The following is a 27712-nucleotide window of genomic DNA, read 5'->3' on the forward strand; positions in this document are numbered from 1 at the left end:
TACATCGTTATCAGGATGAGCGGTGAGGGAGCGAAAAACCAAAAAATGCCCTGGTGTGAGAGCTTCAATATCAGAAGGATCAGACGAAGGGAGACACAGAGGACGAGAGTTGAGAATTGCCTCCACCTGAGTACAGACGGTGAGAAATTCCTCGTACGTGAGTTTTTGCTCGCCGATAACGCGAGTGAGATGATGCTTAGCAGATTTGACAGCAGCCTCCCAAAGGCCGCCAAAGTGAGGGCTGGAGGGAGGTATGAATCGCCAGTCAGTGCCAGAGGAAGAGGCGGCATCACACAGACTTTGCTGATGTTGTGGAGCAGCCAATAAGCGGCCAAGGTCACGAAGGTAATTATGCGCACCCACGAAGTTGGTCCCGTTATCCGAAAAGATAACAGAAAGATGACCTCGGCGTGCAACAAAGCGACGATAAGTAGCAATGAAAGCTTGGGTGGATAGCTTAGACGCTTATTCTAGCTGAACCTTTTTAGTTGTGAAACAGATGAAGACGACTAGATATGCCTTGGTGCTGACGGCTCTGCGCAGTCGCGCACTCGTCACATAAAATGGACCAGCGTAGTCAACGCTAGTGGTAAGAAAAGCCATAGCAGAAGATAACTGCTCAGGCGGAAGATTGCCCATTGGCTGAATGAGAGGACCAGGTTTGCAGGAGAAGCATCGGTTACATTTTCGTAGACGGTTACGAACTACGTTGCGGCCATTTAAGATCCAGAACCGTCGACGAATGAACGAATGCGTAGCTAAAGCACCGGCGTGAAGTAGACGATAATGGGCATCATCAATGATCAGATGCGTGAGATGATGATTTTTGGGTAGGAGAACAGGATGTTTGTGTTTATAAGGTAGTAAGGAGGCTGAAAGGCGACCACCGACACGTATAAGTTCATGATTGTCGCGAAAGAGATGGAGTTTCATGACAAGCCGATGACGAGAAGAAGGATTTTTAAGTTCAGCTAGATCCTCAGCCAAATGCAGAGACTGAACTAGACATATCAAACAAATTTCAGCTTTTTGAAGCTCAATAGAGGAGAGGAAACCTGATCGAGGGAAAGATGAACGACGAGCATTCACCATGAAACGTCGACAAAAGGCAGTTACGCGCTTGAGACGAAGATACGAAGAAAAACGTTCTATGAAGGTGGGTTCATTGGAAATGGCCGCAAACATTAAGGAGGAGATCGGCTTTGCTTCGTCGTCCACCTGTTCATTTTGAGATGAATCGACAGAGGAAAGAGGCCACGAGGATGGTTCGAGAGACAACCAAGGAGAACCACGCCACCACAATGGGTGGTGATGAATATCTGAGGGCATCAATCCTCGATAGGCGCAATCAGCTGGATTGTCTTCAGATATCACATGCCTCCAGCAATTAGAAGGAATCAAATCCTGTATCTCAGCGACTCGATTGCCAACAAATGTCCTCCACCTGTGACTCTCACCACGAATCCACGACAAGGCAACGGAAGAATCGCAAAATGCAATATAGTCAGCACTGAGATTCTGTAAAACGCGGGTAGACAAATGATGCATGACTTTTGCGAGAAGATGGGCACCTCGGAGTGCTGGACGAGGCAGGGACATTGCCTCACAAGGAGAAATTTTGGATTTGGCCGCTAGAAGAGACACGTGGAATCGACCGGACGATGTAGGAATGCTGAGGTCAACGACTGCAGCATAGCCGGATTCAGAGGCATCACAGAAGCCGATGAAGCGATGAGCAGAAGAAGAAACGGCAGGGATGAATCGTGGTATGTGAAGCTCTGTCAAAGTGGGAAGCTGGGATTGAAACTGCCGGTTTTGAATCTCATTCGAGAGAGGTTGATCCCATTCTAGATGAAGTAGACAGAGCTGACGAAAGAAGATTTTGGCATAGAAAGTGACTGGAGTTAGCCATCCCAAAGGATCGAAGATTCTAGCCATCTGACTCAGCACATTCCGTTTGGTGACTGTCGTTGAGTTTAAACGGACGGAATAAAAGAAGTGATCAGATGCAGGATTCCATCCAAGTCCCAGAATTTTGAGACTTGGTTCACGGTCCAGAAGAAGGGGGTCAATAGAGGAGGATTCCCTACGATGATCAGATGGGATACCGTCTAGCAGAGGAAGATGATTAGTAGCCCATTTGCGCAGCTCAAAACCACCCGCCATGAGCAGGTCTTCAACCTGCTTTCGCAATTCAAGAGCTTCAGATTCGGATGAACAGCCGGTCAAGATGTCATCGACATAAATCTCATTCAGCAAGACTTGCCTTGCCGGAGGAAATCTGAGTCCGTCGTCTGAAGGGTTCTAAGTGCTAGGTAAGGAGCCGAGGAAACTCCATAGGTGACTGTATTCAGACGATAATATTGGAGGGGTTCCCGTTTGGAGGAACGCCAGACGATGCGTTGATAATCTCTTTGCTCAATGCGTATCAGGATCTGTCAATACATCTGTCTTATATCGGCAGTAAAAACAAATTGATGTAGACGAAAACGAAGCAGAAGAGTGGAAATGTCCGCTTGAAGCTTCGGTCCGGTAAGCAGAAGATCGTTGAGGGATTTGCCATTAGCAGATGCGCAAGAGGCGTTGAAGACAACTCGAATTTTAGTAGCAGGATCATCTGGACGGTGTACAGAATGATGAGGAATATAATAAGGTTCATATCGAGGATGGTCAAATGATTCAGGAACCAATTCCATGTGACCACTCGAGAGATAATCTCGCATAAACTCATGATATGCGACACGAAGATCAGGGTTATTTTCTAGACGATGTTCTAATCGAAGAAACTGCCTAGTCGCCATATTGACAGAGGTACCCAGACGATAAGATGGGAAGGGCAAACCAACAGTGTATCTGCCAGTGGAGTCACGAGTGACTTCAGCGCGATACAGAACTTCGCACTCCTTCTCGGCAGGGGTCAAAGGAAGCACGTCAGGTACTTTATCTAGTTCCCAAAAACGCCGAACGATGTTGACAAGTTCCTGATCTGAATGACGCGGGGAGCTCAGAGGGTCCGTGACGACAGGAGAACTTATCACATCAGATGATGAGATACGGGCAGAAGCATCAGAAGAATCAGTATTGTTCGAAGGAACATGGCAGGCGGCCTCTGATAGAAGGACTTTGGGCTGAAAAGGGGATGGAGAAGACACAGCAGATGATGACCCTGCTGAAAATGAAGGAAAAGTGTTTTGTTTAGAAGGTCGAATGCGACCATGAACAGTGGCCGGTGAAAATGACACGTGTTTTGCCTTCCTCCGATGGCGAGCATACGGCCCATAAAGTACCCAACCTAAGGTGGTAGATAATGAACCTGGAAGCTCAGACTATGGGCACAACGTGCCAGGAAGAACTAAATGAGGAAGCACATCCGAGCCGATCAACATTCCAATGGCACGAGGAAGAAAAAAGAATGGATCAGCCAGGCTGAGTTTCTGAAACTCAGGCCACCGGCCGTTGAATGCTTTGACAGGAAGGGGATCTATTTGGCTGTCAATAACGTAAACTTTGATGATAAGATTGGGAGGATCCCCTTGGTGATAGAGAGTGACGTATGCGTACCCCCGAATGCGAAACTGATCCGCGTTACTCAAGGTGCGAAGATGGAGGCCCACTCACGGGTGATGAGGGTGTGTTGGCAGCCGGAATCCAGGAGAGCACGGCCGAACACGACATTCCGCCGGTTATCAAGACGTATCCAAGCGGTAGGCATGAGATAGTCAGGATTATTGGTCTGACGCAAAGAAGACCGCGGAGATGAAGACAGATGATAAGAAGAGAACAGACGGAAAGACGAAGACAGATGTTTGTTTGACGGAGTAAGACTACCGCGAGATGACCAGTGCAGTCATTCGGAACCACTTCCAGAGGAGTGGGAAGAATGAAGGGGTGGTGAAGCTGGCGAGGCTCGAGACTACACTGAACCTGCCGCCTCAGGGCTGCAGGGCTCCGTGCTGATCGAGCCCTTATTGAGGTGCCCCGAGAGGTGAAAGCACGGGTTGGCTGCTCTGATGAAACAGAGGGCGAAGAAGAACGTTCTTCCGTTGAAAGGGATTTCCGTCCAGCATAGAAAACGGAAGGGGATGCAGTGGCAGCAAATGCCGCGGCAGCAGATGCCAGATGGAGAATAGTATGGTGTCGTCCCCCGCATGTGTGACAGCTCTGACTCGAACTGCACTTAGCGGTGGCATGGAAAGACGACATGCAATTTCTACATAGTCACCTTTCAGTCACAAAAGCTCGTCGCTGATTAACGTTCATGGCCTTGAACTCACGACACTGGCGAACAGAATGATTCGCCGAGCAAAACACACACGCGGAAGACGATGAAGGGCACGAACCAGTAACAGCAGGGCGGCGAGGATACACACCAGAGGATGAAGGCACAGACGATGGGGAAACAGATGAGCCTGCTGGAGATTGAGGTTTTAATGATCCCTTCGGCGCAATGGATGAGGTGACAGAAGTGCTCTCCAACACTCGCAACTGTCGATTGGTGAATTCGAGCAACTGAGCGAGAGTGGGAAAGTCATCAGAGGATAACTGCCCCTCAAACAAGTGGCGAGATGGTATATCGAGGTTGCGCAAAGCTAGAGAAAACAAGAGGAAGTCAGCCAGATCTGAAATGGGTACTGCCTTGATGGCATGAATGGCATTCTGATGCGTCGTGACGAATTGCTTCAACTGTGGTAAGGAAGACACAGATGCGGGCCGTGAATCCAAGATCTGATTCACATAAAGATTCGCCAACCGACAAGGGTTTTGATACCGGGAGTGAAGGGCTTGATAGGCCAGAGGGTAATTCACCGAATTTAGTAGAAAGCCAGAGATGACAGATGCTGTTTCACCAGAGATGGAAGATGCCAAGAGGTGAAACTTCTGAACGGGCGCCAGGAAATTGTTCTGATGCACTAAGGCATCGAATAGAGCGATGAATCCGGGCCATTCCTCAACCTTGTCCTGAAAGCAAGGCAGGTCAACCCGCGGAATAGGTAGCTCAGCCGATGACAATGATGGCGCCTTAACAGACGTAGATGCGGTTAGACAACTATGGGCGACACGTACATGTAGGCAAATTTCAAAAAATGCCTCGAATTTTGATGGTGATACGATCTGACCAGGCTCCTCTAGCTGAGAATTGAGTTGGACAACTAACTCATCAGCCTCCCTGAAAGTCTTTTCCACTTTGACCAACTCAGCCAGACACATGTTGGCCACATCGACTTCTGTGGTCAAATCGTTTATTAATTTAAGAAGAGTAGATACCGGAGAAAATGCATTCTCGCACTTAATGACAGATGTTGCTAAAGAGGCCTTCAATTTATCCATTGACGGCATTTTAAATTGTCGAATGACCCCGTTATGTATATCGGTATAAATTAATTCCGAAAAATCTAAGATGAACAGACGATGTATTTATCGTTGAAGATAATGAACAGATGACACGCGATAAGATAACCGTGTTATGAATTTTCAATAACTACCCAATAAATGAATGAAAATCAAATCACGAATTCAATCAGATGAACGGAAATGACAATTAGACTGAATTTAGGGGGTTTTAAGATATTTTCCCGGGTTTCGGCACCAATAATTGTCCGCAAAAAGGGGTTTGCGGTCAATTTCAGATGAATTTTGCTACTAATATTGAACAACCGAAAAATTGTGAAATGCAACTTACCCCAACGGGCTGCAGAAGAAACCTAGGCGAATCACCGCTAATCTGGTTCCAAAAGGGAGGTTCCAGGGAAGGGAATTCAGGGGAATTTACCTCCCTTAAGTACCTATGGCTTCACCTGGTTGATGATAAATTCAGGGCACTTCACGAATAGTTGTTCAATATTATTTTGTTCACTTACACTAGTAGATGACGATGAAGAAGATAGATGAAAATAAATTAATGTCAATTATGATGAGTTATCAGAAGATTAATTCATTTGTCTCTTTTGAAACTTTTCTGTATTAGCACGTACGATCGATGTTAAAATCTGTTCTAATTCCCCTCTCACAGCCGATACGAAATCAGATTCTACCGGGGTCGGCCGAGAAGAAATACGACCGTAGTTCACGACTGAACAAGTGTCGTAATAAAGTGTATATAAGCGTCAGGCTGGTGCAACTTGTATGTGATCTGTGCACCAATAAACATCTATTCATAAAATTAGAATTTGTGTTTCAAACCAACCACACCCCAATTCATAACAACAAACCTATATTGTGAACGACAAAATCAACGCTTCGCTAGGGTCCCATCTCAAGTGCACTTACGATATGAAGACGCCACCGCTGTTGGAGTTTAGCAGCACGGGAAATAAAGGTCAGTCCTTTCAATTTTATATTACCCATTTCTCAAATAAACCCATAATTTATCCTTCATTTATAACGAGTTTAGAGTATTACTGTTTCATTAATTTGATAAATTTCCATATTCGTTAGGCCATTTAAATTATTACATAATAAATTCACTCTTCAGATTTTACTGAATATTTTTACTTGATAATATGACTGAAATCTATAATAAAAGAATGCTTACTCCTCGCAGAGTCAGTATAAAAAGTTCAATCACAAGATTCGATAAATATCTGAAGAAAATATCCGCTAAACCTTTGACTCAAGAATCAACATTTGATTTAGAAACTTGCTTGAATGCTATTATATCGCTTTTATCTGAATATAATTCAATACAAACAGAAATTGAGTGCCTAGAGCTTGACGATATAGATGTACATGATTTAGAGCGGGACGAATTCGAAACGAAATATTGGTTTCTCTAGCGAAAATGAAATTGTCTAAGCCCGTAACATCGACCGCCAGTGTCGTATCACATCATCCGATGACAAATGTAAAGCTACCTGACATTAAATTGATCGAATTTAACGGTAGTTATGACAAGTGGACACAGTTCCAAGAAACATTTGATGCTTTAATCAATCAAAATAAAATAATTGCTTCAATAAATGCAACCGAGGCCAACTATAAAATCGCTTGGGACTTACTTCGGGAACGCTATCAAAATAGGAAAGCTATTATAAATTCGCACATGAAGGCAATTTTTGATTTACCGAATATTCCTAGAGAATCACCCTCACTCTTGGAAAAATTCTTAGATGAATTTCAAAAACATTTTAGATCCTTGAAAAGCTTAGGTGAGAATGTTGATGAATGGCATACTATCTTGATATTTCTACTCAGCTCCAAATTAGATTCGTCAACCAGAAAGGAATGGGAAATCTTCATTAATGACAATAATACCCCAAAAATTGAAAATTTCCTATCATTTCTCACTCAACGCTGTTCTCTCTTAGAATCTTTGGACACAAAAGCCTATACATCTGACCGAAATAATCTATCAAACAACAAATCTAGAGAAATTCCTTGACACTCTCATTTATTTACCAAAAATAATCCATGCCCATTATGCAATCAATCTCATTTTATTTATTCATGTAAAGAATTTCTAGATATTCCTATAGAAAAAAGATTTGCTGAGATTGAGCGTCTTAGGTTGTGCTCGAACTGTTCAAGACCTGGACATTTAATTTATTCCTACCGATCAAAATATTCCTGTCAGTTTTGCCGGAAAAAACATCACACTCTACTTCATGATAACTCGAATGATACCAGCAAAAGTCGAATCAATAATCAACCCTCCAGCAATCAGTCTCATACTCATCAAGAGTCTAAGTTGAACACGGAGAATATTTACGAAAATTTGCAAACTCTTTCAGTGGCATCTCAAGTAAGTCATTGTACCTACACAATTCTCTTCACTGCAATTCTTAATATTTTAGACAGAAACGGAAAAACAATTAAATGCCGAGCTTTACTCGACAGTGGCTCCCAATCAAACTTTATTACCAAAAAATTATTCGATAAGCTGAATTTAGGCTTTACCTCTGTAAATATACCGATTTCCGGTTTGAGTCGAAATCTCATAAACATTTCCAACCGAGCCACAATCCAAACCCAATCTATATATAACAATTACACTTTCAAATTGCCTTATCTCATAATTGATAAAATCACCGGCCTTACACCTCAACAGAAAATACCTCTAAGCCATTTCAAATTTACAGGCAATATCTGTCTTGCCGACCTAACATTTCATATACCTTCTGACGAGCCTTCTGATATTGACATGCTCCTAGGTGCTGGCATATTCTTTGATCTACTTTCTTGTGGACAAATCAAATTGGGTAAAGGGCTACCCATACTTCAGGAAACAAAGCTAGGCTTGATAATATCCGGACCTTTGTCCATCATTCCACCCGCTTTCACGAACTCTTCTTTTCTAACTACGTCAATGAATGGAAATATTCAATGATCGTTTACAACAAGATCGAAGAAGAAATAATATTTGTATACACGGAGTCTCTGAAGAATTTGATGACTTGAAAAATGGTGTTATTCAATTGATCAAGTCCAACCTACAGATTGATTTGACTGCTGAGGAAATGTTATCGTGTTTCAGAGTTGGAATATCATCCGGGGTCAACTCGAAACCAAAAACTATAATCATTAGACTTGCGAAAAATGATATCAAAATAAAACCTATGAAAAACAGTTACAAGCTGAAGGGATCGAAGATGTTCATTACAGAAGATCTAACCATGTATAGAAGAAAATTACTTATGGAAGCAAAGGAAATGTTGGGATTCAAGAACGTCTGGACTTCAAATGGTAGTGTTTTTACCAAACTCAAGGGAAAATATATAAGTATAAATGCATCTACTGATATTACGATTTTGTTACAAGGGTGATATGTTTCATATTTTTAAGTGCAATGGTATGGAATATTGTTCTTTTTGTGTTTATTCTGTAGTTAATACTTAATCTAGATGTTTGTTTGTTTCAATAGCATTAAAAAGTTTCAAGGAGCAACTACCTATAATTGTTCTTCATTGAATAACTAATTATATTATTTTGTTGTTACTATTGATTATTATTGTTGATAACTATGGAATTTTTTGATTACTTTGAGGATGATGTAAGGAGGGGGGCAGGTGTATGCGGGAGTCTAAGTGAGAGTATCTTGAATATAAGGGGTAGGAAACTTTGTAACATTTTACATATGAATATCAGAAGTTTGAAAAAGAACTTCAATGAATTTTTACTATACATAGAATCAGCGGATGTAAACGATTTGGATATAATTGTTCTCACGGAAACGTGGCAGATTGAGGACGTTCTTGACTTCAGTTTGCCCAACTTTGATATTTTATATAATGAGTCTCATTTCAATCAAAATGACGGTGTTGTTGTGTATGTGAGAAAATCGATCGATTATTCGAGTAACATATACCAATTTACTAATACCAGACTGCTGGAGGTAGAATTTTCGTTGAATGAAATGTCTTACAGCCTTATTGCATGCTATAGGCCACCTTCTTTAGATTTGAATGGTTATATGATGGAACTTGAACATTACCTGATGTCACTTAGAAAATTTGATATTAATATTTTTATGGGCGACATAAATATAAACTTGCTAAATTCTTCTGATATTGGAGTCAACAAATACGTTAATTTAATGCAGGGGCTGGGTTTTTTTTCTTATGTAGATAGGCCTACTAGAGTAACTGCGAATTTTTCTTCTCTGATTGATCACATTTTCGTTAAAATTACTAATGAGGCAATAAAAAAGATTGATATAACAGCGAATGTCATAACTACTCACTTAACTGATCATTATACATTGTCATTATCATTTTCGAATAGGGATCCAATAGTAAAAGCTAATTTTGTTAAAGCAAAGACCAGAACTAGTTTAAATAAACGTGAATTGAAAAAAGTTCTTGAGAAAATAGGCTGGTCGGATATTTTCAATTCGGATAATTGTAATTATGCATTTGACATTTTTATCCGAAAGATCTCTGCTAGTATCGAAGAATGCTCAAAGGTTCAAAGAATGTTTCAGAAAGTTCATACTAAGTTGAAACCGTGGATGACACAGGGACTAATAAATTCCATAAGACATAGAGATAGGTTGAAGGAAAGATATTTGAAGAAGGTAACTGCTGAGTCATGGACACAGTATACCAAATATCGTAATTTTTTGAACAGTCTTATAAAAGTTACAAAAAATAAATTTTATGAGGACAAAATTAAACAAGCGGACAATAATTATAGGAAAATTTGGCAACAGATAAATGAGGTAACGAATACGGCGCTCGGGAGGGTTGAGAGTAATAAATACCGTGTTATTGATGAGAGGGGAAAAAATATAAATAGTGATGGAGAAAAAGCAGAATACTTCAATAAATTTTTTGCTAATGTTGGCGAAACTATGGCTAATAAAATAAATACAACAAATATGTCTGAGATTCCCCTCAGGAACTCAAGGGTTCGTGGTTCACTGTTTCTTTATCCTGTACAGTGTAATGAATTGATAGAAATTATTTCAACATTGAAGAATAAGGCTGCTACAGGTATTGATGGTATATCAGTTGAAATTATAAAAGAATTTCATCAGTTTTTCTTGGCCCCCCTATGCCACATAGTGAATATGTGTTTCATGAACGGATGTGTCCCGGATTCTGTTAAGCAATCGGTAACCGTACCAGTATTCAAGAGTGGTGATAGAAGACTGGTAACTAACCATAGGCCTATTTCTATCATTGGTAATTTCGCAAAGATATTCGAGAAATGTGTAAAAAAAAGATTAGTAAATTATCTGGAGAAAAGTGGGATTTTATCGCAGGGTCAATTCGGGTTCAGGGAAAATCGATCTACCGGAGATGCAGTAAATAATCTGGTTGGTACTATCTTGGAAAATTGTGATAAAAATAAAAAATGTTTGTCTGTATATTTAGACCTTGCGAAAGCATTTGATACGGTTAACCACGCCAGATTGTTACGAAAAATGGAACAAATGGGTATTAGGGGAGTAGCTCTTAGACTGTTCACGGACTATCTAACGGGTCGAAATCAAACAGTCCGAATCGGAGAGCACCATAGTGGATCGATTCCTATAACCATGGGGGTTCCACAAGGAACGGTACTTGGGCCCATCTTATTTTTGATTTATATCAATGATGTTTTCGATATTCTGGATATGGATGCATTGATTATATCTTATGCAGACGACACTGTTATGCTTTTCGCCGAGGATGATTGGAATCTTGTTTATAAGAAAGCCGAGGATTGTTTAAAGAAAATTGCGTGTTGGCTAAGATGCAATCTTTTGAGTTTGAACATACAAAAAACAAAATTTATGACCCACTCCTCAACAATCAAAGACCAACCAGAAAAAGAGACAATTAGGATACATGAATTCAAGTGTATCTCGGGCTCACTCTGCCACTGCCCAGTCATAAAGAAAACAGCATCAATTAAGTATTTAGGAGTTATGCTTGATCAGTTTACACGCTGGGTATCTGGTTGAAAGGCTAAGAAAACTAATTTATAAATTCTACCAACTAAGAGCTATATTAGATAGAAAATTACTACAAACTGTTTACGTTGCACTGGCAGAGTCCATAGTTAGTTATTGTATCACAGCATGGGGAGGTCTTGCCAAAGCTCATCTCACCATTTTGGAGATTGCCCAAAAAACCCTCATAAAGATCATTTTGAAAAAAGAAAGAAGATTTCCTACAGATGCCCTTTACAAGGAATCCGGTTTGCGCGAGGTGCGGATGATATACATTTATCGCTGTCTTATGAGATTGTTGAAGTCGCCATCTTTAGAATATCATACCCATCAGGTTTTTACTCACTCTAGGGTAAACATGCCTCTAGTAGTTCCATTGTATAGAAGAACGCATACAAAACATTACATTTCGTATCTAGGAACAAAATTCATCAATATATTGCCTACTTCAATGAGAGATGTAAGTACTAAAAGAAAAGTTGAGAGATTAAAATTGTTTTTAGTGGAGAATATCCCAGTTTTTATGGATTTGTTTTAGATTAATTCCCGACATCCCCTGCCTCACCTGCTTCTTGATTTCTCATTCCGATTTTTTTATGTTTTCACTATTTTATGAATTTAATTTTTTTTTCTCGCAATTGAACTTGCCTAGTGTAATTTTTTTGGAGTTCATATTATTAGGTACACTTGGACGAAGTTACACAACACAAGCTTGGCTTATTGAATAAATTAATAAACGTACCATACAAACAACCATGGCAACTTTGGATGAATTTTACAGCGAACTAAATAAATTGACTAAAAATAAGTTAATCGAAATAATTTTTCATAGGGGATTACCCGATGGTGTGACTATTTGTGAAAAGGTTGAAAACCATATTGTAGATTCGACAGGAGATGGTTCTCTCGATGCAACCGGGAAAATCCCTCATCCTATCCTCGAAAATAACATTCATTATGTTAAACTAAAAAGTGAGATGGAAGTAGTAAAAGTAAAGTTGGAATCTGCGAATCAACATGTGAGTAGTTTACAGGAAATAATCATCCATCAAAAGAGTATTATTGAACTTCAGAATTCAATAATGAATGTGAATAAAAATGATAAGGCAATAAATTTGAACACCCTTGTCAATAATCCAAAGATTTCATCAAGTAAGACTTCTAAATCTATGAATGTCGATGTTGTTAATATTTCATCAAGTAAGACATCTAAGCCCGCAGATGTTGGTCGCCAAAGGGAGGAACTGGCACGCACATCATCCGAGTCGCAGGGAGAGGGAAATACCCATAGGAAACACATTATAAAAGGTACCGAATCAACATCAACATTTGAGGGTGCCAAAAGGATGGCATGGATCTACGTTGGAAGAGCAAGCCTCGAAACAACGGAAGATACAGTTCTCAAGCATCTTGAAAATAAATTTCCTAATAAAAGATTTTCTGTCGAGAAATTACCGCAGAAAGAAACTGCGAAAAGTCGAGCATTTAAGGTTGGCGCCAATATGGAGATGATTGAACAATTATATAGGGGCGAAAATTGGCCGAGGGATACTACTGTCAGGCGTTTTCGGTTTTTTCGGCCACAAGGGAGAACAGATTAATGAAAGTAGCAAAACACAAGGTAAAATTTCAAAATTTATTATCGCAAATTTGAATGTACAGTCTATAAATAATAAAATTGACATGTTTTCTGTATATCTAAGCGAGAGAAATGTCAGTGTTTGCTGTGTAACGGAACATTGGGCTTCTGACGATATTCTTCAGCGAATAAACTTACCAAACTACATTGTTGCAGAGAGTTTTTCTAGAGAGGCAGGTAAATATGGTGGAGTTGCCATTATCCTAAAAGAAAAAATTCAATTTGAGCAAATACCGTCACTAAAATTGCTTTCTAAGGAGGGCCATGCAGAAGTGTCTGGAGTTCGGGTGACTGACAGGAATTTGATCGTTATTGGAATTTATAGGCCGCCAAGAGGAAATTTCGAATGTTTCTTCTCTATACTCAACGAGAGCTTAAACCAGGTACAGAGTACAGATCATAGTCCTGTTTGTGTTTTGGGAGACTTCAATGTAGATTTCCTCAAGGAGAGTAAAGATAGAAGGGAACTAATAGAGTTACTTCGTTCATATGGTCTCAGTGTTGTTTTTGATGAGCCAAGTCGAGTTACATCTAGTTCACGCACATGTATTGATAATATTGTCACCAATTTCGAAGATTCAACTTACCGTTTTGAAGTTACTGAGCCATATCTCTCTGACCATATGGCTCAGGAGATTGTGCTGGATCACGTGAAACCTGAAAGGGTAGAAAGAGTTGTAGTGAAACATGTAATATCTGATGAGAATGTTGAAAAATTCTGTGAATGCCTGAATAACATTGTCTGGAAAAATCTGAAAAATGAAGATGCTGAAAAATACTATGAAAACTTTCATGACGAATTTCAGCGCAATTTTGATATGTGTTTTCCCAAAGTTACCATCCAAAGTGGCCACAGTCCTAGTCGTCCCCGTACCAAATCAGACTTTGACGGTCTCAAGAGGGCAGTTGATGCCGCCCAGACGATACATCAAGTGAAAAAAGATAAACCTTCTTACGAACTACTGTCTATTCTCAAACAGGCCCTTCGTAACAGCTATGGGAACGCCAAAAAGATTAGGAGTTCTAGGTTTGTAGAGGCTGCAGAGAATAAATCGAAGGCCATCTGGGAGCTTATTAGACGGAATACCGGTAAATCTAGGCAGAATGTTGAAAATAAGAGTTCTTTGACCACTGATGAAATGAATGATTTTTTTGCGGGGGTTGGTGAAACAGTTTCTGCCCAATGTGCATCTTCAGAGGAGGAAGCAAAGCGATTACTCAAATTTCATAGGGTGAGTTCACCAACATATAAATCCTTGTTTTTGAGACCCGTATCACTGGAGGAGTTGACAAAAATCGTTTTTGAATTTCAAAAATAAACAGTCTTCAGATATATATGGGATGAACGTTAAAATATTGAAGAGGGTATTTCCCATTGTTTTAACCACTCTTTGCGAGATTTTTTATATGTGTATTGTTCAGGGTGTATTTCCTCGAAGATTGAAGGTGGCCAGGGTAGTCCCAATTTACAAAAAAGAAAACATAAATGACTGTAACAATTATCGGCCGATCTCCATTTTACCGGCCATGTCGAAGATATTGGAGGAAGTATTGAACGAACAGGGGGCAATCAGTGATTCACAACATGGATTTAGACCTGAAAGATCTAATACTACAGCACTGATTGAGCTTGTGGTGGGAATTTCGCAGGCTTTAGATGGAAAACAAATATCTGAAGTGATGGCCTTGGATCTCAGCAAGGCCTTCGATTGTGTTGTACGAGAGATATTGTTGGTGAAATTGGAATACTATGGAGTGAGAGGGATGGCTCTTGGAATGTTCAATTTCTATCTGACAGACAGGAGTCAAATTGTTTCATGGAAAAATGGTAGATGAGAGAAGTGTTAATATGGGTGTACCACAAGGCTCCATTCTGGGGCCTCTTCTTTTCGTGATATACATTAACGACTTACCAGCGAATGTTTCCTCTGGTGCTATTTCTCTATACGCCGACGATACCAGCATTTTAAATTTCGCACCAAACCGTGATGTCTTGAGGGAGCAGTCGGAAGCGTCTTTGCGATCGGCGGAGAACTGGTTTGACGTCAATGGCCTGAAAGTGAACATGGCAAAGACACAAAAGCTGAAGTTTGTATTGGGTGACAACGAAGCGGGATCTTTGAATCTGTTGGGGATAACTTTTCAGGATAACCTAAGCTGGAATGGCCACATAACAACTTTGACCGGTAAATTATCAACAGCTCTGTTTACTGTTAGACGTATGAAGGAGATCAGCACAGGAAGCATCTGCAAAACAACTTACTATGCCAATTTTCATTCAATTGCGACTTACGGCATTATATTATGGGGACATAGTCCTGGACTGAGTAGAATTCTTCTGAAACAGAAGGAAGCTCTTAGAATTTTATGTGGCATATCTAAGATAACAAGTTGTCGAGAATATTTTAAGAGAGAAAGAATACTTACCGTAACGTCTGTATATATATTGGAGTGTCTGAAATACGTCCATGGCAATAGGGAAAAATTCTTGAGAAATGGCGATTGTCACCCATACAACACACGAAAGAGGAATGATTTGGTGGTAGAATATCATCGACTGAAAACAACGCAAGTCGCAGTTAATTTCTGGTGTTTAAGATTTTACAATAACATTCCGGACAATCTGAAGAACTTACCTCATGGAAGTTTCACTCGAAAAATTAGGAACCTCTTGTTGGAGAAAACGATTTATAATGTTAATGAATTTTTTGACTGGGTAATGTAATATAATTGTAAAATCCTTTCAAATTTTAAAGTGTTAGTTATCTTGTATAGATTTTAGATTTGTTTGTAATATACTTGTATTTACGTTCTTATTGACGAGCCATGTAATTACAATTTTTTTGATGGCAATAAATATTATTATTATTATTATTATAGGTGTCTCGTCCAAATATTGAACTTTGTTTGTATATTACTCTCCTGAATAAATTGATTTGATTTGATTTGAATATACAGTTACAAGATTTTTGGCAGATCGAGGAAAACTTTGCAGGTCAACAATTCAGTACCAAAGAAGAAGCTGAGTGTGAATCTCATTTCTCTGAAACCTTCACAAGAGACAATACCGAAAGACTCACAGTTAGTTTACCCTCAAAAGAAAATTACCTCAAATTAGGTGACTCTGAAGAAACCGCCATCAACAGATTTCACGCAATTGAAAGGAAACTCAATAAAAACCCTGAACTCAAGGCTCAATATTCTGAATTTATCGCTCAATATCAAAATTTAGGTCATATGACTAAAATAAATCGCAATCATCAAAGTCAATATCCTATTTATCATCTACCACATCATTCAGTAATAAAACATAATAGCACAACAACGAAGCTTAGAGTAGTTTTTGATGCTTCTACAAAGACAACTTCAGGCATCTCGTTAAATGATGTTCTCAAAGTTGGTCCAACGATTCAAAATGATCTCTTCACCATAATATTGCGTCTTAGAGAACACAATTTTGTATTAATTGGTGACATTAGTATGATGTATCGCCAGGTCAACCTGACCAGCGTAGTCTCCAACGAATATATAAAGTTACCTATGGACAGAGCTGTGACGAGCACTGAAAAAAAGTGCTTGAGCACTAAGCACTCGAAAAAAAAGGGCTTCGAGCACCAATCACTAAGCACCTATTTTCACAAAAGACTCGCGACTACTTAGCACTTTGTAGAAGTAATTCGAAATTTCGAGCACTAAGCACTAAGCTACTTTAGTAGAAACTGTTGAAAGTGAAGTGTTTTAATCGGAATAAATAGTGTTCCTATAAACATATGTAAGATTATGGACAGGAAGGAGAAGTTCACAAGAACTTTATAGAAGCGATCTGATTCGAAATAGTAAATTTTCGCGAATGAAAAAAATGAGGTGATTATTTTTCAGAGTTGACAATATAAACAGGATTATCAAAATAAAAAAGAATGGCCATAATGAAAATGAAAGAGAACAAGTTCTTCAAATATGGATTCTGAATTTTTAACACTTTAATCTTTATTTGTAGAAAAATGTTTGACAATATTTAAATGAAAGTAAAAATTGAATTGTCACAAAAATGAATGATACTAGTTAACCAACATATAGATTGAATATCAAATAGCAGGAACCTGCACGGAAGGGACAAATGTGATGAGTTATTATTCCATACTTGAAAACTTATGACTATATATTTTTGAGCTGTCGTTCAGCTTCATTATTTCGTCATAATGTCTGTAATTTATGAATTTTGTGCCAGAGATGGTCAAAAACAATAAATTTCGACAGAGGGTTTGATTTACTGATGATGAATCCGTCCTGAAATTCGATTCTGTTCGTCCGGCCGAAAAAATGATAATTCTCGAAGAGATATTCAAACTTGAAATTTTCAGGATGTCTTCGAATAACGAATGTTGCTGTTTAGTTAATCAAAATCCTATAAGGAATTCCTTAGATATAGTCGTTCGAATTTTTTTTTCTGGAGATTTCGAAACTTTCAATTCAATATAAATCAAATGTTGCCTTTAGATGTTAAATAACAATTTCAAGAGTCGTAATTAATATTATGCGGATAGCTCTACCAGAAACATAAAAATTTCAAACAAAATATCTTGAAAAAATTATCCAATATTTCCTTGATCACAAAATCGACTAGTTTGGTAAAACCATAACTAGGCTTCGGATGAATATGCATTTGCATAACTGTATATTTCAATGTATATTCGAGTTGAAGTTCATATTTTAATCATTTTCTGTTTTAAATGCATATTTCCAAGGTAAAATTTCTTTTCAAACCAGAACAAATCTTATAGAACCGTTCTTTTGGCAAATCCCGAACAGCTTTTATGACTTTTTATGACCTACCCAAGCCGCATCGAATGAATGGAGAAAATATTTATTAACAACATCTGGTAGGAAAGATAGAAATAGAAATTCCTTTTGAACCATCCAACCAACTCAAATTATGAACGTCTTGATGATTATAGGATTCCGTAACATCTGAACTATAGGGATTTATATGATATACCAGGGTGTTTCATTGGGAAATGAAAATACTTCACAGGTCCATAGGTAGCACCAAGGCGGTTAGGAAGATACCCCATTTATTGGGTATTATTGTCTTCGTAGCGAAGATACAGGGTGTTATATGAACTTTGCTCGTTTCTTTCTGAGGCCATATGAAACGAACCACCCGGTATATTTTCTTCATATTTGGCAAATATTTCCTAATTGAGAGCCCAAACGTATCATGCAATAGCCGCCTCGAAAATCCAGGTCCGGGTTAACAAAAAATTATGAATCGCTTGAATCCTCGAAACAACATCCTGTACATCGGAATTTTGAAAATCTGTTTTAAAATTCGGAAACACCACTAAAAACTAAATTGAGATGTGTACTTTAAATTTTCGCGCCGACAGTTTTACTGCACAAATTTTCAACGATGTTAGATATAAACGTTAAATATATTTTCGACGTCTTATGATGTTTCAAGAGATAAGTGAAAAAAAATTCATCAAGGAATTTTTTGTGTATTCATCTATATTTCGGGATTCTAAAAATGCAAACCCGGATGAAATAAATCTGTTTCGAATTTCGGAAAAAAACCCTAGAAGAATTAGTGCACTGGGTCTACCAATTACAAAGAAGAGTAATTAAATAATCAAACATACCGATAGGCAACAATAACAGCGGAGAGCCGTATTTACATCTGAAATGCAGTTAAAATATTTTTATCTATACTGAATTGAAGATAGAACACGTCAAGATGGAAATTCTCCGGACACTTTCAAATTTTGTTTGTGTTGTAACATAGAGTGATTTGAAATAAAGACTTTTATTATTATTAATAATAAAGAAATCGACAAATTTATCACATTCATCAATATATTATATCTGAATCATTCTTATTTTTGAAATCCTAAACGTAGAATCACATCAATATATGAATATAACGTGCATTTTCGGATTTCAATGTTTTCTTCAAAGGTTGTTTGAAATATCAGGTCGAACACTGTAAAAAAAATTACAGATTATCTGTTTATTTCTGTGAAACCATTTCACAGAACCATTTTCGGACTTAATTTCATGATATATATTCCAATGAAAATGATAGCAAAACATCTATCATTCATATGCAGGGTGTCCCGGGAAGAATGCGACAAACGGATACCCTGAATGAAGGTCATCATAGAGGGCTCGTATCAAGAGGTTTCAATCGCCTGAGCAGCATGACCAGATTGGAATATGATGAATCTACTAATAGTCTAAGATCCCGATATAAAACGACCTTCACCGAGATGCTTATTTGATAAAACGTATTTTATATTCAATTTAACATGTCAATAAATATATCACATATGGGTTGCCTAACAAATTTCAGTCCAGAGTAGGTTTAATTAATAATTAAAAAAAATTTTTTTTTCGAACATTGCACCGGTTTGCTTATTCGATAAATTCTTGACCAATCGAAAGTATGAAGCCCATAGAATATGCAAACGTTAGGTTGCCTATTTTTTTCCGGTCACAACCCTCGGGTTGCCAGGTATAAACAGGTCAATCTATACTAGCATTTTGCAACGGTCTGACTATTTAATCAAAATCAATAAAATTAAAGATTATTTCATTATGAACACGGTGGTATAGGGTTGCCTGCGAAAAATCAGTCCAGAATCCCGGTTGTCGAATTTTAAAAAGTTAAATATTGCTGCGAGTGAGGACACAGCATAGCAGCTAGCAGTGAAAGAAAGAGAGTGAGCATGCTATTTGTTCTTTTGAATGTAGCGATAGACTCGTATACAGTGTGACCAGATTTAGTAGAAATCTACTTTTTTAGTAGATTTTTCGCATTTTCATGGAGTTTTTAGTAGGAAGAAATCCGTTGGTAGATTGTAGTAGATTTTGGTAGTTTTAAAAAATATAACCGAGACGATTGAGAATATGGGAATTCGGATGTCTAGACTGTTTCTATGAATCAATTCATTGTTCATTCTCATTGAGGTTGTACGTTTTACGTGTTTCTAGAAGAACGTACCTACTTAAACATAATAAAATCATAAAACTTCTGTCGGCTGAGAATAAATACGAAGAATGATGGAATATCCGAAAGGTGCCTCAGGTGAAAACAGATGGTGTGTAAACTTCCGTTGAAAATATACCATTATCTTACATTTGGTATTCTATTCAGTGGAAAAAAATATTTCTAACTGGAACTCCATCGACAAATTTGGGTGGCTGCATATTTCAGATTTCGAATGCCAAATGCAAGAGAATATTTTCGGCTATTAACCGCATCAAAACAAAAAATAGAGACAGATTTCTAAATAAAAATATAGCATTATTATAACATGCTAAAGAGAAAGGTGATTGTTGTCGTTTTCAACCTACAAAAAATATGCTCGATTCGAGTGAAAATTTATGTATGGATATTAAAGACTATGATTTGACTGCAGATTGATACTGAATTTTCAATTTTTTTTTTATTTTCAACTGTAGTATTTCATTTCTTTATTTAATGTTATTTTTATCCGAAAGATTTTAGTTTTTATTTCTATTTATATCCTTTTGTTTATTAAAATATATAAATTTGTTTGTTTATATTTGCTATTTTGATCCTATTTGTTTTCGTTCGGTTGTTTTTCCTTTTTTTTTTGTCGTTCAAATTTTGAAATAAAATCTTGTTTTATTTTCGACTCTGAACACATCTGTACTGTATATCCTATTCATGAAGTAAAATTTAACCATAAGAGACATAAGAATAAAGTATATTCTGAATAATGTTAAAATCTAATGCAGCGCCATCTGTGAAATTTTGTCAAAAAATATGTAGATTTTTAGTAGATTTCTGCGGCAAGTTTAGTAGATTCACAACCTGGTCACGATGCCTCTCAGTTGCACACATTCAACCGCATTAATATTTAACTTTTTAAAATTCGACAACCGGGATTCTGGACTGATTTTTCGCAGGCAACCCTATACCACCGTGTTCATAATGAAATAATTTTTAATTTTATTGATTTTGATTAAATAGTCAGACCGTTGCAAAATGCTAGTATAGATTGACCTGTTTATACCTGGCAACCCGAGAATTGTGACCGGAAAAAATAGGCAACCTAACGTTTGCACATTCTATGGGCTTCATACTTTCGATTGGTATAGAATTTATCTAATAAGCAAACCGGTGCGATGTTCGAAAAAAAATTTTTTTAAAATTATTAATTAAACCTACTCTGGACTAAAATTTGTTAGGCAACCCATATGAGATATATTTATTGACATGTTAAATTAAATATAAAATACGTTTTATCAAATAAGCATCTCGGTGAAGGTCGTTTTATATCGGGATCCTATACTATAAACTTGCCGCAGAAATATACTAAAAATTTACCAACACCGTTCAGAAATCTATCAAAAATCTACTGTCATAATTATTGACAAAATTTCACAGATAGCGCTGCATTATATATTCACTTTATTTATAATACACTTTATTCTAATGTCCACGGGCGTAGCCAGGGGGGGGGGTTTGGGGGTTCAAACCCCCCCCGAAATGTTAAAGATGTCAAAAAAACTTTTTTTTTTTCAAAATCTCGAAAATATTTTTTAATGGAATTTGTAAAAAGTGAATGAAATTATCACTCTCAGTTCAATTAATTTGTAATGTGAAATTTGAATTAAATTACCTCTACTTAATCCAGTCAATTTGTGCTCACATTTTTCGATCGTATGTAACGGGTGTTTTTTTTCGAGGTATATAACTTTAAGTTGGCATTACTGTTCGAGATGGCGACGGATTTGACAGCTGTCAAGTGATTTATTCTCAGTTCGGTTTGGCAATTCATCATGAATAGACTCACGCCTGAACAACGCTTGAAAATAGTGCAATTTTATTTCGAAAATAATGGTTCTGTGCGGAATACGTATCGCGCTCTACGTCCATTAGCGATGAAGCGCACTTCTGGTTAAATGGCTACGTCAACAAACAAGACTGCCGCATTTGGAGTGAAGCTAATCCTCAAGTGTATGTCGAAACACCGTTACATCCAGATAAACTGACTGTTTGGTGCGCTTTATGGGCTGGTGGAATCATTGGTCCGTACTTCTTCAAAAACGATGTTGGCCAGAACGTTACAGTCAATGGTGATCGGTATAGAGCCATGATTACTAACTTTTTCATTCCTGAATTGAACAACCATGATGTCCAGGAGCTGTGGTTCCAACAAGACGGCGCAACATGTCACACAGCTCGTGCCACAATCGATTTATTGGTAGACACGTTTGGTGACCGCCTAATTTCACGTTTTGGACCAATTGGCCTCCAAGGTCTTGTGATTTAACACCGCTAGACTACTTTCTGTGGAGCTATGTAAAGTCATTGGTCTATGCGGATAAGCCACAAACCCTTGACCATTTGGAAGACAACATTCGCCGTGTTATTGCCGATATACGGCCACAAATGTTGGAAAAGTCATCGAAAATTGGATGTCCAGATTGGACTACATCCGAGCCAGCCTTGTCGGTCATATGCCAGAAATCATATTTAAAATGTAATGCCACAAGATTATCTTGCGGATAAATCTAATTCATATCAATCGAATAATCCATCATTGTTTTATTGCAATTTAAAGTTCTATAGCTCTAAAAAAAACACCCTTTATTTTTTTGGGTTCTGAATTCGCATCTCAGGTTTAGCACCAAAATTCTATGACGGAATATAAAAAAAAAAATACAAAAAAAATTTAATCTTCTGACGTTTTCTTCCATAAAGTTTTTTGTCCGAAAAACCTGGCTCAAACGATAGTTCAATATTGGCGTATTATATCTATCTCTGCTAAAACTCAGTTGATGGGATAGTTTTAATTTCTTCAATTTATTATCTCTGTTTCAGGGGTACAGAATTCGAATCTGAAGTTTGCCACCAAAATTTTATGATAAAACATTGCAAAAAATGCAAAAAAAGGTGATAACTGTCATTTTTTACCGGTTTTTTGCATATAAACTTTCTACATATAAATTTGAATTTGAGTACTCTGTTGTATAAATATTACGACGGTATTTTTTTCCTGAATATATTTATAGGAATCGATGTAAAGAAATAAAATAAATTTCAAAAAGTGATTTCAAAAATGCTTTTTTCCTCAAAACATACTTGAAAAATAAAACTAGTGAAAATAGACTGAATGGGTTGGCTCTTTTAAAGTTGATATATTTAAAAAGAAAAACATATTATTTTTTTTATAATATGTAAAACCCCCCCCGAAACTGAAACCTGGCTACGCCCGTGCTAATGTCTCTTATGGTTGAATTTTACTTCATGAATTGGATAGATAGTAGAGATGCGTACAGATTCGAAAATAAAACAAGAAATTTTTTGAGGAAATCGTGAAAGAATGGATCGAATTTCCATAAAAGTTATTTTCCTAAATAACTTAGAATAATGCCAAAAAATGCAATCATCGGCAATGATATAAAAGAAACCCAGTACAAAATAATCAAATACACAATTCTTTGAATATGAGTGTTCGGGGTACTAAATACAAGATACGTTTCGAAATTGAATGTGAAATACTAACAAAAGGATCCTATTATGTAGTGATATATAGGGTTGAAGTTTGTAAGTAAACATGCATTATCATGTATTTCTTTTTCATATTAAAATTCAATTTAATCTGTGGATGAAATGAAAGTCTTCAAAGACAAATATCTCAAATCTCCTTTTTTGCAGATACGCTCTTTTCAATTAAAACGGCAGTATATTTTTGATTTTCTTTTTATGTGCTTTCAACAATTGAACAATTGCTCCCATAGCCACATATTATAAAAAAATGTGAATCTAAATAATTGAATTGATTGGAAATACAAATATATATCTTCGTAAAAATTCTCTATAAAATGAAGGTCATCAAAAAAACGATTTTGTTATGTAAAATGAATATATTTAAATTTGAAATATTCAGCCACTCAAATTTGTCAATGAAATTCCAGTTACAATAATTTTTTTTCACTAAATAGAACAAATTTGAGATATTGGTATATTTTCGACTGAAGTTCAAACACCATCTGTTTTTAATGAGGTGCCCTTGGGATATTCCATCATTCTTTGTATTTATTTTCAGCCGACAGCCACCAAAGAAGTTTTATGATTTCATTACGTTTAAGTAGGTAGATTCACGTAAGGCGGCCACTCACGAGGCTCCCATAGTCGAGCGTTCGGGTAATTTTACAGTCAGACAGCTCGGGACACGGTCGCACGACTGTGAATCAGAGAATGAACTTGACTGCCCGACTTGAATCTCTTCAACGCCTGCTTCCAAACGCTCGAAAAAACGCCTCGTGAGTGGCGGGCAGTAGAACGAAGAACCTCACTGAACAATGAATTGATTCATCGGAACATTCTAGAGTCTAGTCATTCCCAGCCGTTTCGGTTAGATTTTTGAAAACCAAATGATTTCTTCCAACTAAAACTTTATGAAAATACGAAAACTCTACTAAATCTGGTCGCACTACGCCTTAGTACCTTAATTTGAGATATACAGGGTGATGTTCATCTCATGAATGAAATTTGACAGTTCGATAACTTGTTTAACTAATCAACCGAATAATTTCAAATTTTGATCCAATATCCATAAAAATAGGAAAAGCCTGAAATTTTTTTTGTCCGGATCTGATTTACACGATTTCAGATATTATGAGGGAAGGCGTTAGTGAAGGGTGACAAAACTTCAAAATCTGAAATTATTCGGTCGATTAGTTAAAGAGTAATTGAACTGTGAACATCACCCTGTATATCCCAAACGAAGGCACTCATGAGATCAAAACCTCTTGATACGAGTCCTCCATGATATCCTTAATTTATGGTATCCATTTGTCGCATTCTTCTCGGGACACCCTGTATAATAAAATATTTCATGTTTGGAATCGCAAAAAGTTCAAAAATATCTTATTGCAAGAGATCAAAATAATTAACTAGAATATAGGTATTATATTTCTTTGTATAGTACAACGCAAGCATAAAAAGTATATGATCAAACTCTAATAGACTTTTCTCAATGATGCAAATATTAAAATACTTATTGATATTTTTTTATTAGAAACATGTCGTCATGATAATAATGATACGAAAAAATTTAGTCAACATTCAAAATTCCTTCGAACCCATACGTCAAACTATGACAAGAAATAGATTCGAAGAAATTCGTCGCTTCCTTCATTTCAACAACAATGATGAAATTCCGTCAAAAAAAGATGATCCTAGATTCGATGCGATATATAAAGTTCGACCGATTGTTGATTATTTCAACAAACGATTTCAGTTAGTGCCTATGAATCAACGCCTCTGTGTTGATGAACAAATGTGTTCCACTAAAATGGCATCCCATTTACGGCAACACATGCCAGCCAAACCTCATAAGTGGGGCATGAAATTATTTGTACTTTGCGACTCTTACGGATTTTCATATGCCTTCGAGTTGTATTCTGGCGCAGGTGATAATAAGGTCCCAAGTGGAGTACCAGATTTGGGAGCAGCATCCAATGTGGTATCAAGACTGTCACAAATAATACCAGATCATAAGCAGCATATACTTTATTTCGATAATTATTATACGGCAATACCATTGATGATTTATTTGTATAGCAGAGGCATATTTTCCTTGGGAACAATTCGAACAAATCGAATTGCCAATTGCAAATTATCTACGGACAAGCAAGTCCAAAAAGAAAAACGCGGATATTCTGAAGAATATGTAGCTTCTTGTCATGGTGTCGATATCTCCACTACTCTTTGGAAAGATAATAAATGTGTGAGATTAGCATCAACATATGTGGGGATGAAACAATTCATCAAAGATAATGAGACTGAAGTAGAACAGAAAATCGCACGATATGATAGAGTGCAAAAGAAAAGGATAGAAGTTGATTGTCCAACTATCATTCGCGAATATAACGCCCATATGGGTGGTGTAGACTTGATGGATGGTCTTATAGGTCGCTACCGAATCAAAATGAAGACTAATAAATGGACTAACCGAATATTTTTCCACCTGATAGATATGGCTATGGTTAACGCATACCTACTACATAGAAGAATAAATGAAACATATCCAAAAGAATTGAAGCCACAGCTACCTTCTTTTAGGAAAGAGGTAGCTGCAATACTTTGTAAGCATCTCAGGGAAGATATAACAAAGAAAAGTGTTGGTCGTCCAAGAGCTTCGCCATCTCCTCAAGTTGTTAAGAAATTACCCAAAAAAACGTATTTACCAACTGATGACACAAGGTTGGATGCATTTGATCATTGGCCTGAGTGGCTTGATCGTTCCGGTAAGCGTCAATGCAAATTACCTGGGTGCAAGTCAGAAACTCAGTGTGCCTGTTCTAAATGCAAAATAAATTTATGTTGCACTGCTGCAAAAAATTGTTTTTCATTGTTCCATTCCAAATAAGTAGCATATGTATCTTTACAGAAATAAAATCTCTATAAAACATTTGTATTTCAATCTTGCCTCCATCTGAAAATATGATCAAATATTTTGTCCTAAATGCTCAGATCCGCCTTGAGGCGGCCACACCTTAATCAGGTGTAAAACTAAATCAGTTAACTTTTTGCGGGTAAAAGATGTTGATTATATATAAACTATGTTGAAATCAAACGAAAATAATTTTTAAATCGAAAAAAAAAATTTGGGCATTAGAGGGTTAAGGCCGCAGGTTTTGAATTGCGAAAGTTTAGTTCCAATGAACCAAATATCCTTGCTGAACTTTGTGGGTCAGAAGGAAATTCCATCAAACATCTCGTAAACGAATCACAAAGTACGAAAACTTTGGGAATTTCTTGGAACTCCACATCAGACTGCTTCATCTATAACTCACAATTGTCCCTTGATTATCCGAATCCAGTCACGAAGAGGAACATTTTGTCAACCATTTCCCAAATCTTTGACCCTTCAGGTCTCCTTGGTCCTGACGGTCCTGTCATAGTTCAGGCAAAAATTTTACTCCAGCAGCTATGACTAGCCAATCTCAATTGGGATGATCCTATTCCAACTAATCTTCACAAGGCTTGGATTCACTTTTTTAAACATCTACAAAGAGCCAAAATTTTGGAAATCCCACGTCATGTCATTCAAAGAGATCCGATAAGTGTACAAATACACGAATTTTTTGATGCATCTATTCAGGCATATGGCGCATGCATATACAGGGTGTTTCATCATAAACTGGACAAACATATATATTTGTGTAGAGGACATCGGGAGAATCATTTTTGCCTTATACAATATATCCCGTTTTCGACGCATAAGCGAGATACAGGGTGTTAAACGTCAATATTGAGCAAGATTCTTATGGGTATGGTCAGTTTTGTATAACACTCAAAGAAACGGTTTTTGGTGAAATCTCAGTATTTTTGGGTCCTCTATTCAGAACAGTTGATGAAATCCGAAAAAAGAATTACAAAATGGCGGAAAACCTGCAACGTTCCTAATTTTTTTTTCCGGTGGTCAAATTGAATTTTAGTTTCTGAATGAACACAATTTTCTAAGAATTTCTGTGCAAAAATTTTTTCAAAAATCGAACACAAATTTTTTTTTACATGTCTACAGCGATAAAAATATTTCACCCGAAATGGATGAAATTTTGTACAATTGTACTCCTTCAATTATCAATCACGAATATGAAAACAAAATTGTAAAATATTGAACGGTTTCGTTACTACAGCCATTCAAATGTTTCATTTA

The 27712-nt window shown here is 37.3% G+C and overlaps 4 protein-coding genes across 4 annotated transcripts; 1 reads left to right on the top strand and 3 right to left on the bottom strand.

Annotated features, from left to right (window-relative positions):
* Window positions 1–465: 465 nt before the first annotated feature.
* LOC123673331 lies at window positions 466–2166 on the bottom strand. Its single transcript, XM_045607816.1, has one exon. The coding sequence runs from the start codon at window positions 2164–2166 to the stop codon at window positions 466–468; it is 1701 nt and encodes a 566-aa protein (XP_045463772.1).
* A 272-nt stretch (window positions 2167–2438) lies between these two features.
* LOC123673333 lies at window positions 2439–3280 on the bottom strand. Its single transcript, XM_045607817.1, has 2 exons — window positions 3274–3280; window positions 2439–3169 (listed from the first exon to the last, which is right to left on the bottom strand). Exons 1-2 carry the CDS (start codon window positions 3278–3280, stop codon window positions 2439–2441), a joined length of 738 nt encoding a protein of 245 aa, XP_045463773.1.
* Window positions 3281–4218: 938 nt separating this feature from the next.
* Window positions 4219–5337, bottom strand: LOC123673334. Its single transcript, XM_045607818.1, has one exon. It carries the CDS (start codon window positions 5335–5337, stop codon window positions 4219–4221), a length of 1119 nt encoding a protein of 372 aa, XP_045463774.1.
* Window positions 5338–25342: 20005 nt separating this feature from the next.
* LOC123673335 (piggyBac transposable element-derived protein 1-like) lies at window positions 25343–26986 on the top strand. Its single transcript, XM_045607820.1, has 2 exons — window positions 25343–26297; window positions 26925–26986. Exons 1-2 carry the CDS (start codon window positions 25343–25345, stop codon window positions 26984–26986), a joined length of 1017 nt encoding a protein of 338 aa, XP_045463776.1.
* Window positions 26987–27712: the final 726 nt, after the last annotated feature.

The sequence above is a fragment of the Harmonia axyridis genome, chromosome 2, assembly GCF_914767665.1.
Source record: "Harmonia axyridis chromosome 2, icHarAxyr1.1, whole genome shotgun sequence".
NCBI lineage: Eukaryota > Metazoa > Arthropoda > Insecta > Coleoptera > Coccinellidae > Harmonia > Harmonia axyridis.